General features: G+C 44.4%; 2 protein-coding genes across 2 annotated transcripts in view; one reads left to right on the top strand and one right to left on the bottom strand.

Moving 5' to 3' along the window:
- LOC306962771 (uncharacterized protein) overlaps window positions 1-19,673 on the bottom strand; it is a 1,040,752-nt gene that overhangs the window by 982,081 nt on the left and 38,998 nt on the right. The gene's annotated exons all lie outside the window — the stretch shown is intronic.
- pigg (phosphatidylinositol glycan anchor biosynthesis class G (EMM blood group)) overlaps window positions 1-19,673 on the top strand; it is a 135,006-nt gene that overhangs the window by 89,631 nt on the left and 25,702 nt on the right. The window contains exons 11-12 of the mRNA XM_079555983.1: window positions 8,063-8,254; window positions 16,903-17,209. Coding sequence (XP_079412109.1) covers window positions 8,063-8,254; window positions 16,903-17,209 — 499 coding nt within the window. The remainder of the gene's footprint in view (window positions 1-8,062; window positions 8,255-16,902; window positions 17,210-19,673) is intronic.

Here is a 19,673-nt window from a genome sequence, read left to right as displayed (position 1 = left end):
AGGCCCTGGTCTAAGCTAGGCCCTGGTCTAAGCTAGGCCCTGGTCTAAGCTAGGCCCTGGTCTAAGCTAGGCCCTGGTCTAAGCTAGGCCCTGGTCTCAGCTAGGCCCTGGGAGAAGTTATGGTGAAGTTGCTACGATGATAAAAGCCTTAGGATGTTCATTTTTTGCCCCTTTGCCCCATGGATCAGTGATGGAACTTTTCTAAAGTATGTGGTTGTTTTTGTACAACAGGCCAAAGCCAAACGTTAGCTCTACTGCTATGTCTAAACTTTAAGCTGTTGCTGCTGGTTTATTTGTGCGTCTTTCTAATTATAAAAGTGCTTATCAGGCGAGTTATCCTTTAAAATCCACTGTTTATCTGCTCACTCTGCAACAAGTGCAAACCTGGCTCTGAAAAGGCTGGTCCTTATCTTAAACATGCTGCTGAGCTTCCAAGTCAGAGCGACATGTGTCTCCATAGCGTTACAGTGTCACTTAAAATGTGTGTATTTAATTATATTATTATTATATTATTATTATATAGCAAATACCTGCTGAACTAATGAATGAGACGGTGCTTTTATTTTGAAGCCGGAAGTCGTTTTTTGGGCGGCGAGTTAACCGTTAGCTTAATGCACAGTCAATTGTCAGTTATTCCTCAAAATGTAATTCAAAATGCTTTTTCAAAGCTTCAATACTTCATCTTAACAGTAAACTAGTGCCAGGGCAAAAGAATTAAAGTAATAAACAGCCTATATCCTTAGGTTTATCATAATAAAAAAAATGTGTGTGTGAATACAGAACACATAAATAAGTGTAAAAGTACTAAAGGAAATATATTGAAGTATTACTAATAATCCAATTCCAACAGTACAGTTTGGGTTTTCCGTTATTTCCAGATGAGGTTTGTCTGCTCAGACTTAGAGACTATGGGGAATAAGAAAAGACTTATAGAAATACAAGGTATTGCAAATACTAAGTAATAAGAATAAAAAGAAAACCTTGAACCTATATTAATTTGCTTAATGATGTAATGACACATGTCCAAATGGAAAAAATCGAAGGCCAAATCTACCAGGGAAGGTAGATTTTCATCTGATATGGGGTCCATGTATGAATGTAGTGAATGGAGGCTCCACTTGCAGAAGTGGCATTCACGTGAGGTTTCCGTTATACACTGGACTACACTGAGGCAAACAATTTGCCTCTGGATTTTTTGTTATTGAATTATTCGAGTTACTCGAGGAATCGTTTCAGCCCTAGTTTTAAACACGAGATTTATCCGTTTATCGAGAGAGAGAGCAAACGTTTCTCTTTTTGCAGGTTAATAGCAAATTGGCGACGGACACACTTAAGACAGTTTACGTTCCCAGAGTGAAGTTCTGATGATGGTTTTTCCACTGCTCCTCTCATCCCTCCAAACAAACTTTACATCAGTCTCCCTGTCTGTCACAGGCCACTTTTACTGCACAAAGGTAAAGAGCCTGTGTTTTCCTATACACATTCTCAATAAAATATGATGAAACTGCCTTTCAAAGCATCTTGGTGTGCGTTGACTTTAATGGCTTATCCAAAGCTCAGCGCACGGACTGAGGGAGGTTTAGACAAGTATTGAATTCACCTGTGCCAGGAGTGGGTCTGAGTGTAGTTCAGCTGTGAGTTCAGTAGATCATTGCAGGGTGAGAGCAGAACGTGCGTGCAGCGTGGGGATTATGTCTGCTCCCCTAAGCATCCCGGTGTCCACTGGTGGTGATGCATAAAAGACTGTGTTCGTGTCCACATGTGTCTTACACTGTCTATTCAGCACATGTGCTCCCGTCTGAGGCTGCGAGATTAGTGTCGGGTTCTGCAAGTCCCATGGGAATTCCAGCCCGTTGCAGGTCTCTAATTTGTTTCGTTTGTGGAACAGGTTGTGTTGATGCCATTTTAGAACGTCATATAATAATGTGAGTTGGAAAGAAACATCCAAACATTTTCACTGAAGGAAGAAATACAGAAAAGAGGAGGCATGGAGTGGATTAGCTTGACTCTGACAGTGAGTTGTAAGTTTGATCTGTCTTTTTTCCACAAAAATGTGCTGTTTACTAGTATTTCTTTATGTACAAAGTTGTTATTGCGTGAAACCTCATGAAGTTGTGTCCTGTGAGAGCTCCCCGCCGTGCACAAACCGTACACAAAACTGTACTCAATGTGAGTCACAGTTGTGTTCATCACTTTAATGGACAGTATTTCTGGGCGCAGCCAGGGGCTGGAGGCTTACTCTCATCTCTGCTCTGATGTTGGTCTGTCGGACCTTCAGCTGCACTGGGATGATTTGCAGTCAGGATGAGGATTATCTCCTCCATATCCGAGGCTATGGTTCTCACTGAGGGACAGATGGAGGGGACAAAGCTCTCAATTTACCATCGTTCTACGTTCCTACCCTCATCTATGGTCATGAGATCTGGGTAATGACTGAAAGGACAAGATACAAGTGGATACAGGAGGCCGAAATGAGTTTTCTTTGTAGGATGGTGCAGAGCTCGGAGTTGAGCCAGCGCTGCTTCACTTCGAGAGGAGCAGCTGAGGAGCCTTCTGGCCCCTCCTTCAGGAGGTCTTCTATTGGTAGTAGGCCCCAGGAAGACTCGGGACACTCTGGAGGAACCATGTCTCTGGCCTGGTGTCGCGGGAGAGGGAGGTCTGGACATCTCTGCTCAGATGCTGGCTGTGACTCTTGTTTTATGTGGATAGATCAAGCCGTTGCATATTAAGTCCCAAATTCAGCATTTTGACCATTGCCATAGTTACCACAATAGGATTCTTAGCTGCACCAACTCCATTTTAAATTATTGACCGTTCACGATTTTGTGACTTGCTGCTCCTTGTGTGACCCGTGGGTGAAGCCGTCCTGAGATTAACCATCTCATTTCTTTTACTGCACAACTTTGTCAAATACAAGAAATTCAGCTGCAGCTTTTGGCTGAAATTGTCCAAGTTTTTTTCCCTCAAAAGTTTCCCGTTGTGTCTGATTTGTGTTAATATGGAAATGTTTTGACCCAGAGACACAGAAGGGGCGGCGCATGTTTTTGGTCAGGTCGTATTATCACCGTGTTGTTCCTGGAGGAGCCGCTCTGAATCCTAACGAGTCGGTCTGGTCTTCAGAGTGAACCGTGTTCTTTCAATATACTGAATAATAAACAACAGAGGAGGGAAGGAGAGAGCTCCGCCGACAACAGCAGCACCACAAAACCTCAACTCGGAGCAGCGTAGTTTGTGCAAGTGGACCGTTCTTGCTCTTATGGATTCGTGCTTGGGGCCGCTCTCCTCTTTGCTGTGGCCGGTTCCTCTTTTTACAGCGCTGCAGCGGACACATTAATCCTGAGTTTTATGAGCTGCTTATTTGTGTTTACAGCGACACGACGGGAACACGCCGTGCCATCCGTCAAACTGAGCAGGGGCAGAAACAGGACTGAGCCTCAGAGCGAGCGCAACGAATAAAGCAAAGAGACGCTGCAGATGAATGAAATGTAGAGATGACCGATTAAATATGAGGGAGAAATTTATTGCGAGATTTCTGTCATTTCATGTTTCCATATAAAAATTAGGTGATTTATGCATAAAAATGGTCAAAAATGTCTATATTTACCTCGCCTGGCCGTAGCCATCCGTATACTCCGGTCAAATATCATTTCCCTTCATGTACGTCTGGGCTTGATCTCAGTGGCTGCGTTACATCGGTTGACTTTCTATCTACCATTCAGCGAGCGGGGGAGGCGGGGCTTGTAGGTGACTCCAAGCATTTGCGCTGGTTGTAGTTTGGCAATGGCGGCGGATATGAAAGTAATGGAAGCTCTTCAATCCATCCTGGCTCGGCTCCAAAATATCCAGAACTTAAAATTAAACCCTTGGAATGTGCAAGGAATGTTCCCAAGAGTTATGACAGAGTCATGATAGAGTTATGATAGAGTTATGATAGAGTTATGATAGAGTTATGATAGAGTCATGATAGAGCTATGATAGAGTTATGATAGAGTTATGATAGAGTTATGATAGAGTTATGATAGAGTTATGATAGAGTTATGATAGAGCCATGATAAAGCCATGATAGAGCCATGATAGAGCCATGATCGAGTCATGATAGAGTTATGATAGAGCTATGATAGAGCTATGATAGAGTTATGATAGAGCTATGATAAAGTCATGATAGAGCTATGATAGAGTTATGATAGAGTCATGATAGAGTTATGATAGAGTTATGATAGAGCCATGATAAAGCCATGATAGAGCCATGATAGAGTTATGATAGAGTTATGATAGAGTTATGATAGAGTCATGATAGAGTCATGATAGAGTTATGATAGAGTTATGATAGAGTTATGATAGAGTTATGATAGAGCCATGATAAAGCCATGATAGAGCCATGATAGAGCCATGATCGAGTCATGATAGAGTTATGATAGAGCTATGATAGAGCTATGATAGAGTTATGATAGAGCTATGATAGAGCTATGATAGAGCTATGATAAAGCCATGATAGAGCCATGATAGAGCCATGATCGAGTCATGATAGAGTTATGATAGAGCTATGATAGAGCTATGATAGAGTTATGATAGAGCTATGATAGAGCTATGATAGAGCCATGATCGAGTCATGATAGAGTTATGATAGAGCTATGATAGAGCTATGATAGAGTTATGATAGAGTTATGATAGAGCTATGATAGAGTTATGATAGAGCTATGATAGAGCTATGATAAAGTCATGATAGAGCTATGATAGAGCTATGATAGAGCTATGATAAAGTCATGATAGAGCTATGATAGAGCTATGATAGAGCTATGATAAAGTCATGATAGAGCTATGATAGAGTCATGATAGCTGCTTCACTCACTCGGGCACATTACATACGTCACGACCAAACACTAGTGAAAATCAGATCCAGTCGTTTCAAAGGAGTTCACCCCTCCCACCTGATAACGGAGCTCAATTGTGAAGTTCCAGACCCTGGTACGAAACGTAGTCAGTACGAGGGTCTGGTAAAACCCGGCTACTATTTACCACAACAAATTTAAATAGTAGACAGAGCCAGGTTTAAAGTGGTTTTATTTTTGAGACATATTAGTTCCAAAGGACAGGGCACCCTGTACTAAGCACCCTGTACTAAGGGCGCCCTGTACTAAGCGATTTTAGACAGAAACCTTCCCTTTCTGTCTAACGCTCGGTCGCCTCTCAACTAAAAGGGCAATAAGGTGTGTACAAAAGGTAGATGGCGCTCTCGGTAGGATTACAGAGTAATCGATGCACGGCCGCAAGCCACTTGCGGCTTTAACTTATTAATTTTTTTTTTTAACTAATTGTCTGTGGAGTTGAAACGGTTTAGCAAAACTATAATCAAGTTTCTGCACCCTTTTCTTGCTCTATCAGAAGTGTAGGTGGACGGGAGGCCATCTGACAGCAGGAGAAAGGTGTGCGGTGTATGTTTTCAGGTCTGATCAGTTTTTAATTCCAGCTTCAGTCCCTCGCGGTCAGCACTAAGTTGTAGCTGTGAGATAGTGCGGCGCAAAGGCTTTTTGGTCCTCGGAGGCTTCCCTATCGGCACAAAACGGCCTCCCGCCTCTTTAAACGAGAGAATACTCCGCGGCCTGGACTTTACAGGAGATAACAGAAGTTCAGGAGCAGAGTTTAAGAGTGAATGTTGTTGCTTTTTAGTCAGAGTAAAAACAGCCCAAACTCGGTCTTTCCGATGTTTATTCTCTGACGTTCTGTGGCTTTGAGAAGTCACGAAACTTTGGGTCCGTTTTCGTTCCACTGTTTCATCATCAACATCTGCATTTTCGTCGCTCCATTAGACTCCACACTTTAGGCTCTGACTCAACTACATTTGGAAGCTTTTTTTCACACACAGATTTTTACAGATCATTCTGATTCTTGACCAATTTATTGAGATTTGAACCCCAAAAGTTTATTCTACAGTAGTTTATTCAAAAACTAAAATCCCTCTGAGCAAGTCTTTGGTACATTTTTACCTGCAGCGTCTTGCATTTAAGTGTGATGTGCACTGATGTTTCAAAATCTAGTATTTGGGCCTTGAAATGGCATTAAAAAGCCTTAGATGTGACTTGTTTTACACCAGAGCGGCTCTGCTCCGTCTGACAGAGCGATAAATCATCTATAGGCTCCTCTCCTGCTGAAGCATGCAGGGATGTGCAGGGATGTGGAGGGTCAAAGGTCAGCGGCGGATTGAAACAGCACTCACGTCTCGTCCCGCAGACAGCATGGGGCAGCAGAGGGGTCAGGGGTGATGGGTCAGTCTTGCAGAGTGGACTCCATCGCTGCAGATACGGAATGATAACGGCGGAGTTAAAGCAACAGCAGGCTGCAGACGTGATAGTCTGAGAAATGCCTCTAAAGGCGGTTAATGACACTGAAGCTGAAGCAAAAATCTGCATATAATCAGGTCGAATCCTGAAAACTAAATCCAAAGGTGTGGGCCTCCCCAGGGGCCCAGAAGAGGTTCAGAAGTCAAACAGTTTGAGCAAATGTTTTTGCCTGTCCAGTCAGACGCTCCTCCTTTCTGTTCAAAAGAAAACCGTCTGGACAGCTGCTCGCAGCCTATCATTTCCAGATTTTGGACCACTATCGGACCACTCATTTGTGCAGAGACACGGAAGCTGTCATCGCACTCTTCTAAAACATTAAAGATGGCGGCACTTTCGTCTGTTTTAAATCATTTGGAAAATATAAAATCCCTCAGAGTTAATCCCATCTGTCAATCACGCCCACCGGGAAGTGGCTGAGATCACACTCACTCCCAGACTACATGTCTATGGAAAAGCCTGGGAATATCCACGCTGCTGTGTGCGCTCGAATCATTTCGAACTGCACAACACTCTGGGGACCATGGCCCAAATTTTCGCATGGATTTGGAACCAATCACAGAACGAGGAGGGACGGCAAGTTTGGAGTTTGTTTACGGATAATTTTATATTTAAAGTTTATTTACAGATCCAACATGACAGCAGCGACTCCATCTTTTGATCAACCTTTAGACTGTGTTGTAAATACTTAAGCTTGAAAGTTTACAGCGGGTACGTCATACGTTGTTTTATACGACGCTAAGGCTACGTGCAGACTCATGATAGACATTCGTAGCGCCCAATAAGCGGCTATGGACGATCGTAAACCACACCTTTCCTACGAGAAAATAACTTGTGATAAAAGTATTTGAGAACCGCTGGTGTATCGGACTGAAGGAGTTGAGTCGAAAGGCAACACTCTCAATTCATGATTGTGTTCCTAGCCTCACCTACGGTCATGAGATCTCAGATACAAGAGGCCCAGATGAGTTTCCACTGTGGGGGCTGGGGGTGAGGAGATCAAAGTAGAGCTGTTGGGAAGACCCAGGACTCCCTGGATAGACTATGGCCCTTTAAGAAACCAATTCTTCGTCCCTTCTCCGACCCACTTTAAGGCTGCGTCTAAAAAGTGTAAATAAGATCAGGAACTTCCTTCCCTTGACCTGGATGTGTGTCATCGTCAGCCGTGACGAGGAGCATCTAAATGTGTCAGTGCAGTTAGGAGTAGGGTTTCCAAAAAAGTGATTTTTTGACACTAAATCGATAATAAAAGTGGAATCGAAGCTAGATATTGATTTGAGCAGGTAATTTAATTCTATGGCAGGTGTCAATACTTTCCCCCGGGCCCCTCCTTCTCATAAATGCATCCATTGTGGAAGTGTAGGATCTGATTACTGCTGTTGTACCCGGTTGAAAGCAGCAGCGTTTTTATAGAAACTTGCTAGTGTTGCTAATGTTAGCTTAGTGCCCATTCATTTCAATGGCTTAGCCTAGCCTAGCAGGGTTCATTGGTTTGCATGTAAATGAAATGATACCAAAGTCAGCTGTAAAGCTAGTTTGAACTACAGCAAAAATAGTGGTTTTATTTGCCGTGGTATCGAAATCAGTGTCTAAATCAAGTCTGAAATGTTTGTATCGTGACAACACTATTCCAGAGTTCCGCCGGATTTTAGAAGATCAGCTGAAGTGCCCTTGGCCTCAACACTTCCCTCTCCGTCCCTGACACATATTGTCTCTTGTCTCCTCAGCTCTGAACACAAGGTGGCGCTGTCGCTGGTGGCAGCCGTCTGTCTGCTGCTCATCTACTTCCTGGTGCAGAGGAAGTGCTCGCTGGTGTCCAAGGCAGCGCTGGGGCTGGGGCTCATCGGCGTCTACACCTACAGAGCCGCCATCGGCAACGTGTCGTTCCCGTGGCAACGCTCCACACGCCATGCCGAGAAGTAAGTCACTCAAATGTTTCCGGCTTGCTGATTATTTAGAGGTGGGCGATATATCGAAACTGCTGCTTGTCTTATGTTAAGAAACGGAAAATGTGCAAGAAATCTGTGAAAAATGGGGGGGTTAGGTTGTGTTTTATTTCCTGCCCTTTTGTAGCCCTCAACTCAAGGACAGATTTACCTATTTCATGGAGTCACTGCAATGGTCAGTAGTCAGGTTTTGTCACACAAAGATCTTTCCATACTTAATTCCTGACAGATATATTGAGGTTTGAACCTCGATGAAACCTTTTTGAGCTCATCAACCATAGAAGATGGTTAAAAGTCGCTCTCAAACCCGAAAATGCAGCTCTGAACTCCTGTATTCTGTCTGTGTGAGCCTCCCCGCACGTGCACGCCCACACACACACACACACAGCCTTGTGCACACTCGCAGACAGGAGCCTAATTGAAACAGCGTCTCAGAAAAAGTCGATGTGGCCTTTTCAGAAGCGCCGTCTCCCCAGAGTCTGTCTCTTTCTGCTGATAAACTCCACAGCGCCGCGTCTGCAAACGCATGACTCAAACACACACTTCCCTCGTTTGTTTTTCATCAGGATTACAACACATTACAACAGGGGCTTACATCTACAATGTCACGCCAAAAATGTCGCCCTCGTCACCAACTCCTCATTACAGAACAAAGCCAGTCAAACTCGGCTACAGTCCAACTGGTCATCAGGGGCTTCTGAACCGCTCTGTGACCCGTCACCTAGGACCTGTTTGCCCTGGGAGACCCTACAGGGGCACGAAGCCCCGCCAACAGAGCTCCCAGGATCATTCGGGTGCTCAAACCCCTCCACCGCGTTATGGTGGCGGTTCCAGTAACTAAACCAATAAGTTAACGAAAAACAAAAAATCTATTGGTGTCTCTGTTTTTAACCAGCACAGACAGAACAGATGAGAGACACATGGACTCAGAGGCGAGCTGCTCTGCTCAGTCCCTGCTCGTACTTTGGTGGTCATTTTTCAGAAAACTCTGACATGAAGCCAAATACAACTTGGGGCATGTTTTTGAGGTGGAAATAACTTTATAAAATGGTTAAGACCTCAATAAAGGGGATTGTTCCTGATAATAGAGGCACTTTAAAGTGGTTTATTCATGTGATCGAACAGCTGTTTTCACTCACTCTGTTTAGTTCAAAGACCTCTACAAATGCACCGAGAGGCACAGGATTCCTCTGTGTTTGTATGAATGTGGAGCCAGTGCAGTAAGTGTGGGTGAAAACAGCTCTCGTCACTCGACTCAGTAGGACATTAATATTTATGAGGAGCAGGAGCTTTGGAGCTGTGTCCTGAACCTGCACAGGCTCTAACAAGGCTGTGTCTGCAACTCCCTGTCATTCACCAAACTCTCCTCACATTTACAAACCAGATCATCCCTCTGCACCAAAACATCACCAAACTCCCATCTGTCTCTTCTCCTTCTCTACCCTCCCTCCCTTCCTCCCTTCCCTCTTCCTCTCCCCTTCCTCTTCTCTGGTCCTCCTCTACCCTTTCTCTCCTCTTCCTCTCCCCTTCTTCTCTGCTCTTCTTCTGCCCCTCTTCTTCTCCCCTTCCTCTTCTCTGCTCCTCTTCTTCTCCCCTTCCTCTTCTTTGCTCCGCCTCCATTCCCCTTTCTCTTCCTCTGCTCTTCTCCTTCTGCTCTTCTTCTTTTCCCCTTCCTCTCCTATGCCTGTCATCTTCTCCCATTCCTCTCCTCTTCCTGTGCTCTTTCTCTCCTCTTGCTCTGCTCCTCTTCTTCCCCTCCATTTTTCCTCTCACATTTTTGACATTTTTAATTTCTGCCCATTTCCTCTCGTTTGTTCGTTCGTTTGTTATTTTGTTTTTAATCTGTTGTTTCCTCTTGTGTCGCCGCGGCCGGTCGTGGGTGGGATTCATAATTAAATCATTGTGTAATTATTTTGTCAAGACGAGGCACTTCTTTTTCGCTCATTGTCAACATGCAAATCTGCCTCATTAAATCACAAAAGCAGCAATTAAAAGCTGTTTTGCATTTTAAACCAATTCGGCTCCAATAAAGGGAAAAGCCGCCGATCGAGAGGCATTTAAAGGAAACGCCATCGATTTAAGGAGAACAGGGGAAAAGATTCAGTGTAGAGATATCAATATGAAAGTTCTGTGAATTAAGGACAGAAATATGAGGAAAAAATGGACACAACGGGTAACTTTGGAGCAAAAAAGTGTCAAATGAGAGTCAGAACTGCAGCGGAGTTTGTCTTAGACCAGAGGTTTTGTGTTTTGGCGGTAAAAAAATGTTGAGTGATGTCATTGTTGTGGGATCTGTCTCTAAAGAGAAATTCTTTGGAAGAAATGTAGATTTAATGCCAGTTTCGCTCTTATTTAATGCGTTTTAATTACTTTTAAAGCCCTAATTTTGGTGTAATTCATTTAATGACTTAAGGAAACGTTTTACAAAATAAACACCAGTAACTTTGTCTGAAGACAAAGATGATGTCAAGGAAAAATAGTACAACAAATACCACTTGCAGCATCTCGCCTCAAGTCTTTTCTGCAGCAAATACTTCAGTACTTTCTAGAAATATGGCAGAGCTTCTGAAGTTTCCCTCATTCCTCTATTTGGTGGAATGTCTGCAAGTCTCTTAGAAATGAAATTCGCTCAACTTTTTGAGTTTGTGTTTAGTTTTTAAGCCATAAAAGCGACAGCAGCGTTGTAAAAAATGGTCTAAAGAGGTCTGAATCTGACCTTCGTACAGGCGGGTGGGAGGGCATCTGGGGTAGAACCGTTGGCGACAGAAGTGAGTATTTCACGGCGGTCTTGTCTATAAATAGCGGCGTGCGGTTTGTCTTTTTAATTACGGCATGTAATGAGATCCTGAGCTCCATCAGCTCCAGGATCGTTTACTTCAGCAGCAATTAGCGCCTCGTCCTAAACGATTCAATCACAGGCGCGGCGCTGGAGTCTGGGATTTTCTTTACTGAAGCCCAGAGGGGGGAGTCAGTGAGGCGACACCAGAGACTTTTACAAACAACAACAATGAAACAAAATGTGTTTGAAGTGGTTTGGATTTTAGTCACAACACTTCAACTTTAAAATAAAATAAAAACGGTAAAATAAAACGGATTGTAAATATTCAATGTAGGTTTTCAAGTTAATGTAACAGTCTGCAAAGGCAGTGACAGGGGGCACTGTTGACCGTCTGTATTTGACTACAGTGAGTAACACAGTTACTAAAAAAACACTCTAAAATGACCACTTTTCTCAGTAAGGAGTCATCAAACGCTTTACTATTCCCTCAGCAGTATCCGATTAAAGTCACTCATCCAAGCCACTGTGAGGCACTATTTTTGTCATTTACCAAATTAAAAAGTGTGGGGGCCTGGACGCAGAAGGCTCTGTCCCCCATGTTCCCCAACGTGGAGTGGGGTGAGCTGGGCTGAAGAGGAGCGGAGAGACCGGGAGGGAGTGTAAATGTGGATGAGGTCAGACAGGTAAGGGCCAGGGAGTGGAGGGATTTGTAAGTAAGAAGAATGACTTTATACTGAATGCGGTATTTTACAGGAAGCCAGTGTAAATGGATGAGTGTAGGGGTGATGTGTGAGTCAGGACCCTGGCGGTAGAGTTTTGGATGTATTTGAGCCTGTCCAGGAGCTTTTGAGGGATCCCAGACAGAACTCTATTGCAATAGTCCAGTCATGAGGTTATGAGGGCATGTATGAGTGTTTCTGCTACCGAGTTCCTGAGGTGAAAGAAGGCTGACTTTGTTATAAGGCATATGTGTGGTTCAAAAGAAAGGGTGGAATCCGGGATGACACCCTCCATTGTTGCCATCACCGGTGAGCACCAGATCCCCAACCTTCCGGAGCATTTGTCTGGTAGCCACAATCATGGGCTCTATCTTGTCAGTGTTTAATTTAAGAAAGTTGGATATGAGTGCGGTCCAGAGTTCTGCAAGGCAGAGGGACTGAGGAGGAAGCTGGGCAGTGGGTTTAGAGGAGAGGATCATGATGTGACTGTGTGTCGTCAGCATATGACAATTTAGTCCATATTTCCTTATGATCTGTCCCAGGGGAAGCATTTAAATGGTAAAGAGAAGTGGTCAGAGAACTGATCCTTGCGGTACACCTTCATGAATAGGGGATGATGGAGAGTGGGATCCAGTGATTGAAATAAACTGTTGTCTGTTGGCGAGATATGAGTGAAACCAGGAGAAAGCAGTACCAGAGAGTCCAATGTATTTGGAGAGGCGGTCAAGGAGGATGGAGTGGGGAACTGTATCTTGATGTCAGCAGCATGGAGGAGGTCATCAGGTATATTGATAAGGGCTGTTTCAGTACTGTGATGTTGTCAAAATCTTGATTAAAACGGTTTCAAAGAGCTCATGGTTGGACATATGTTGTTGAATTTGAACAGTAACTGCTTTCTCCAGGATCTTACTTAGAAAAGAAAGGTTGGAGATCAGCCGAAGGTTGGAAAGCGCAAAGAGTAGTTTAGTTGCATTCTCCCTTTTGTAGATTATTGAAGTACCTCCACCACGACCTGTATTGTGGGCTTTTTGAAGGTACAAATATCCAGGAGGAGTGGCCTGGTTAAATGTCAGAAAGTCATTATTGCCTTGCCACGTTTCTGTCAAAGAGATTAAGTCAATGTTATTTTCAGTTTCATGATATATTGGATTTGAAACGCCTTGTAATTGAGAGCGCATGTGATAAGCATTCTCTCCAAAATAAAGTGTTCCTGTTACATGGAGAAGACAGAATGGGATTATCAGAGTAAACAAACAATCTATGCAAGCCTTTATGGTTGTATTCGGAGCCGCGAAGCAACTTGATTCTCTTCGGAATGTCAATACAGTTTGGCGGTATTGTGGCTTGGGTAAAATTTAGACTGTGGAGCTCTAAAGAAGAAAATGTCCTACTCACTGCGTGAGCAATGCATTGATGAGCAAAGGACACTACGGTGGATTCTATAGCTAGATACTGGTCTCTTTCGAAGTCGGAGACCCACTGAGGACTATAAATGAATGCAGCAGAGGAACTCAATAGCACACCAGCAGTAAATCCACAGTATAGCCATGCAGATAACATGTTATCCGAGACGCACTCCGTGTGCTTGGCTAGTCAGTGCTAGATGCCGCCGTGGATAACTTGCAGGCTAACTCGACGCCGAGGCACTGTAGTGCTGATGTTGATGTTGGATTTATTGGTTGGATGTAGCAAGTGTGAGTCTGAAGATGTATTGGGTAATCTGAGAAGATGATGCAGTAGTCCCAAAGGAAACATGGAAGTATGCGGGATCCAGTGTAGTTCGGGTGAGTGATTGTAATCCAGGCCAAAGCAACATCTGATGGTTGATAGCCTACTCGTCCATGAAACATTTTGTGTTGACTCAGTACCAGTCCAAAAACAAAACAGTCAACACAATTCACAGTGGGAGAAGCGGCAGCAGACACACCAGCATCCTCTCCAAATTCCAGTGAAAGCCTGTCTGGGGGATTGCACAATGTGGGCAATATCGCCTACAAGTTCATATCAAAATGGCTGTTTGAGATTTTGTAAATTTGCATATCTTCCAAAGTCAGGAAATGGGGAAAAAGTGGAAAAAATGATTTAAGAAAATAAAACTAGTGGAAAAATAGGGCAAACATTGGGAAGAAATGGGAATAAAAATGGGGGGAAATGGGGAAAAAAAATTGAAAAATAAGGAAAAAATCTTTTAGAGCGACAAAGTGATGAAAGTAAATGTAGATGTTTGGAGCACATTTTTGTTTGCAGCACACATTTTAGTCATTATCGCCTGGCCGTAGCCTGCTGCAGTGGTCTGTTCAGAACAGGCGGGGCGTTTTTGGTCCATTTCACCCTAAAAAGCTCCTGTAGTGTACATACGCATTAGTTTGGTAGAGTTTCTCCTCGGGGACAAAGCCGTTAGTTTTCAGAGTGACTTCATTGTTATTTCATGGTTGCGACTCCTGCAGCTGTAAACAGAGGAGAAAGAAAGCACAGTCTGTCTCTGCGGCGTCTGACAGTAACTTTGGGATGAACTCGTCACCTGCTGAATGCTGGGACACTATAGAACAGTGTGGAGCTCTTCTCTGCAGCACTTGGCAGGACTCCGAACATTATGATCCGCGCTGGAGAGAGAGTGAGCTGCAGAGACTGGAGACCAGTGTAAGTGTACAGTGTAAGAAAGGGCCAGAGCTCCATCCCCAAACTGTGGGGGGACGCTAAACATCCCTGTGAAAAAAATCTTCCAAATGTAGTCGAGTGGGAGCTTGTAAAGTGTCTTATGGAGCGACTAAAGTGCAGATGCTGTTAAAGAGTGGAATGAAATGATCAGTGGGGAGGGGGTTCTGCTGAGGAGCAGTGGTTGGTTACTCGGCTGGTGACGAAAGCTCGGAGGCGTCTCCAGGAGGTGGGGGCGTTCCTAGGAGGACTCAGGCAAACCTATCCCTAAAATGGCTGCCATCAGTTTGTACAGATTACTCAAAAATATGTCAATGTGCTAAGGCAACACTTCAGACATGTTTTTAATGAGGGAATGACATAACATGATGTAAAGCTTGAAAAAGTCGATTTTGCATAATACCCCCCTTTAAGAGGACAAACGAGCACATTAAAGCTTAAAAAACAACAACCTCAAAATAGCAACGAAAACACACCAAAAACGTGACAAAAAAAACAAAAACATGACAAAAGGCGAGGAAAAAAGCCACAAAAACTTGCCTAAAACGTGACGAAAAATGTGACGGAAATGACAAAAAAAGCTTCAAAAATGTGACAAAAACGCAGTGACAATTTGACATACAGATACATTTACATACAGATACATTTACATACAGATACATTTACATACAGATACATTTCATTATTTAAAGCTGACGATGACGGACGTGAGGTGCGGGAGCTGAGCATGTAGGTGGCACGACCTCCCCTGAGATCCTCTCTCCTCCACTTTGATGTACCAGATTTTGTTTAACTACATAGGGAGCCTGGTAGGCCCAGGACATGCTGGGGGGACTATGTCTCTGTGGCCTGGTGAAAGTGTCTGGGCATCTCTGCTGACTCCAAAAATAAAATAAAAACAAAATAATAATAATAACATTCGAAGTCTGTCATTTCAAATTTCATTTTGAAGTACTGTATTGACATTTTTTAAATAAGTGCCATTTTGAGTAATTTTGTTTCAGTGTATGAAACAAAAGATGCTCGTAGCAAATATTTCTGGGTAATTTCATTGTTGTTTTCAAATTGAAAATTCATTGAACAAACGATACCCAGATCTTCCATCTACTCTGTTTTCAAAAGCATGAATTAGTCAAATTCATTAAATTTATCGCCAGCCCTAGGCAACAGCCAGGAAAACATGTCTGTATTTGTGAATGAATAAGTGAGGGGAAAGAGGAGGGAATGTCGCCTTGTTGGAGGGATTTCCGGGAAATCTCCAGCTCAAAGCGACATAAAAAGAGTTTAGTCTGTTATTTTCTGGTTTTACTGAAGATTTCTGCACATTTTCTTGTTCCCAGCGTTTTCATTTTTCCAATTATTCACAACAAAGAGCTAACACACAGTCCTCTTTTTACTGTAATGGACCCAAATGTTTATAAAATGACATATCCATATATCTTTCACGTTTTTGGCTGTAGAAGTAATGATCGTAGGCCTTAAAAACTGCTGTGGAGGTGAACGTTCTGGAGCTGTGATGTAACGCTGATGACGAGGCAGACTCTGAGTTTTGGAGTCGGCGTTTTGACAGATTTGACAGCTGCTCGTTTTGTGCCAAGGCTGCGGTCGATAAGTCACTGATGAACTGGACTTGAACTGGACGTGTTCATCTGAAAACTGTCTGAGAGCAGAGCCGGAGTCAGTCCAGGCTCGGTTCTGCCTCGGTTTAGTTTAAGCGTTCAGCTGCAGTCGATGGGCAGAGGAGAGATCAGAAACACAGCTCGACTGGACCACGAGGCGCCTTTTTGCGTACACAAAAAGGCTCATCAAGTTGCTTAAAGATTCTGTTTTTGCAGGTACTTGGTAATACTCTATCACTTTCTCACGCTTTGTTGGTTAGAAAGTGCAATATTGATCTAAAACAGCTGAAACTAAATATCCAGTAGTCTCACGTCCTGCTCCAAGCCGCTCCAGCGTCTTTTCTACACTTATTCACCTTAGTCACCTCCTTTAGAGCCTTATTTTTGAGATCTAATTTTGTTTGTCCCTCTTCAGCGGCAGCGGCACGCTTTAAGTTTAGTTTATTGTGTTATTTGGTCGGGACAGTGCATGTTAATGAGCCACACAAGCCACACTGGATTGTAGCCTTGGGCTAATTTCCATCCGTTGTCCCACACTCACACTCTCAAACACACTTTCATTCATGTTGTTATCCCTCCTCTCTCCTGCAGGGGCACCGTAAAGGCATTATTCATCATGTTTATCCCTGCTCTCTCCTGCAGGGGCACCGTAAAGCCATTATTCATCATGTTGTCTCTCCTCTCTCCTGCAGGGGCACCATAGAGGAATTTTTCATCATGTTTATCCCTGCTCTCTCCTGCAGGGGCACCATAGAGGCATTTTTCATCATGTTTATCCCTGCTCTCTCCTGCAGGGGCACCATAGAGGCGAGGCATTATTCATCATGTAGTCCCTCCTCTCTCCTGCAGGGGCACTGTGGAGGCGCGGTTCGTGTACGTCTTCGTGCTGGGGATCTTGTTTTCCGGGACGAAGGACCTGCTGCGCTCCCAGCTGAGCTCGGTGCCACGGCTCCGGACCCGCGGTCTGTGGGAGGTGTACGCCGGCCTCGTCCTGCTGGTGGCGCTGTTGTTCCGCGCCCATAACCTACCCGTGCTGTGCGGCTCGCTACTCATCCAGGCGCTCATGTCGCGGTTTGTGTGGAGCCGTCTTCGATACGATGCGGCGCAGGTCACCATCATGCACTACTGGTTCGGACAGGCCGCCTTCTACTTCCAGGTAACACAGCAGGAGGGTCATGGGTTCAATTCCCAGACTGCATGGTGCCTGTCGATGTGCAAGTTATCAGACAACACCAAGGTGGTGCAGCGGTTAGTGCTCGTGCTTCAAAGGTAGAAGGTCCCGGGTTCGATCCCCATCTGAATGGGGCTTTTCCGTGTGGAGTTTGCATGTTCTCCCCGCGTTTGCAGCGGTTTCCTCCAGGTACTACCTACTGGAGTTGGGATCAAAACACAGCCCAAACTCTCTCTGTACGATGTTTATTTATTTATTTACGTATTTGACAGGGACACAATGTGTTGCACAGACCAGAGATAGCTACAAGCTAATTTTCACCCGTCGTCCCTGAGCAGAGACAAAGTGACGGCAGGTTTATTCAGTGACCAATGAGCATTCTTACTTCAGAGTCCATTCACAACATAAAATACAGATAAAGCACCGGCACAGGGATTACATCAATAAACCTTCAGATGCAATATTTGCAGTATTTACATTAGCAATTACAATTATTTAATTTTTTTACATTTTATTATACCTTCTTACATGATGCTGATGCCGACCAACCGCCAGGGCTGCCCTTTGTCACCGGTTCTGTTCATTACCTTTATGGACAGAATTTCTAGGCGCAGCCAGGGGCCGGAGGGCGTCCGGTTTGGGAGCCTCAGGATCTCATCTCTGCTGTTTGCAGATGATGTTGTTCTGTTGGCTTCATCAAATCAGGACCTTCAGCTGCTCGTGGGCGGTTTGCAGCCGAGTGTGTATCGGCCGGGATGAGGATCAGCACCTCCAAATCTGAGGCCATGGTTCTCCACCGGAAAAAGGTGGTTTACCCTCTACAGGTCGGTGGGGAGTCCTTACCTCAAGTGGAGGAGTTCAAGTATCTCGGGGTCTTGAGTGAGAGACGGAAGAAGCGTGAGATCGACAGACGGATCAGTGCGGCGTCAGCAGTGATGCGGTCGCTGTATCGGATTGTTGTGAGCTGAGTCGGGGCAAAGCTCTTGATTTACCGATCGATCTACGTTCCCACCCTCACGTATGGTCATGAGATTTGGGTAATGACCGAAAGGGCAAGCGGCCGAAATGAGCTTTCTTCGCAGGGTGGCTGGGCGCACCCTTGGAGAGTCGCTGCTCCTTCATGTCAAAAAGAGCCCGCTAAGGTGGCTAGGGCATCTGTTCCGGATGCCTCCTGGTCGCCATCTGGGAGGTGTTCCAGGCATGTCCTATTGAGAGGAGGCCACGTGGAAGGCCCAGGACACGCTGGTGGGACTATGTCTCCGAGCTGGCCTGGTGTGGCCTCGGGGTCCCCCCAGAACAGCTGGAGGAGGTGTGTGTGGATCGGGAAGTCTGGGCATCTCTGCTGAGACTGGTGGCCCCGGATAAAGCGGAAGAAAATGGATGGGTGGGGTTGGGTGGATGATTGATGGATGGGTGGATGGATGGATGGATGGATGGATGGATGGATGGAACCTTCTTACATTTTTAACACTACCCTGATTAACCAGTTTTGTGCTCATGATCACAAATCTGACTGTGTTTCAACCACTTCTTCAGTTTACATTTAAACTGTTGTAAGGAGCTACTCTGTCCAACAGTTAATGGCAACAAGTTCTTCATCCCTGCAGCTTCACAGAGAAACAATTCTGTCCAAAAGTGGAAGATCTAAAGTTCACAGAATAGTCTCCTCTGGAGGAAGCTCACGTAGTTCTACGTCCTGCCTCGTCACAAGATTTCACAAATATTCTCAGGGGCTGTGAGGCCAAATCATGAAGAATTTTAAACACTAAACTGACATTCTAAAATGTTAATAATTTATATTTCTTCACAATGTTTATTTATTAGGTTTTTTCCCTGGTCTTTCCCACCCTTATTCATTCCCAAATACTGACATGTTTGGTAGCCACGTGCAGCATGAAAGACTGTGACCGAGATGACGCTGTAATCCAAATATGGTCATTTCCTTTGATGGCGTTAGTTTGAAAACGTCTTGCTTTCATTACAGTGTTTAACTATAACTAAAAGAGAATAAGGCCAATGATACACTGGACGCGTTTTTGTAGCCGAATTCATCTTGGAGTGCCTCTCCGCGTGCATTCGCAAGGCTCGCTTCAGTTGGCTCCCTGTTTATCAGATGAGCGCGCTCTCGTGCGTGTTCACTGCAGCCGAGGCGGCGCAGCTGAGCGCCTCAGCCCGCAGCCGCTTCCGCTCCTAAACTCAAAAATGCGATCCACGCGCATTTTTCTCGTCTGCGGCTCGCTGTGCGAAGCCGATTTCTGTCCGAAAATGTATAAAACACATTATTACTAAATAAATAAAAGATTGTCCTGCATTGTATGATTATTTATATGAGTGTATACAAGTTTAAGATTATTATTATGATTTTTATTATGATAATTATTATTATTGCGACTATAGTGGTAGTATTGGGAGCTTATTTCATAAAGAGAGAGGAATATTGCCTGACATA

Source organism: Gobius niger, assembly GCF_951799975.1.
Source record: "Gobius niger genome assembly, chromosome: 5".
Taxonomy (NCBI): domain Eukaryota; kingdom Metazoa; phylum Chordata; class Actinopteri; order Gobiiformes; family Gobiidae; genus Gobius; species Gobius niger.
Note: the sequence above shows the minus strand (reverse complement) of the source record. Positions and strands in the feature narration are given on the sequence as shown.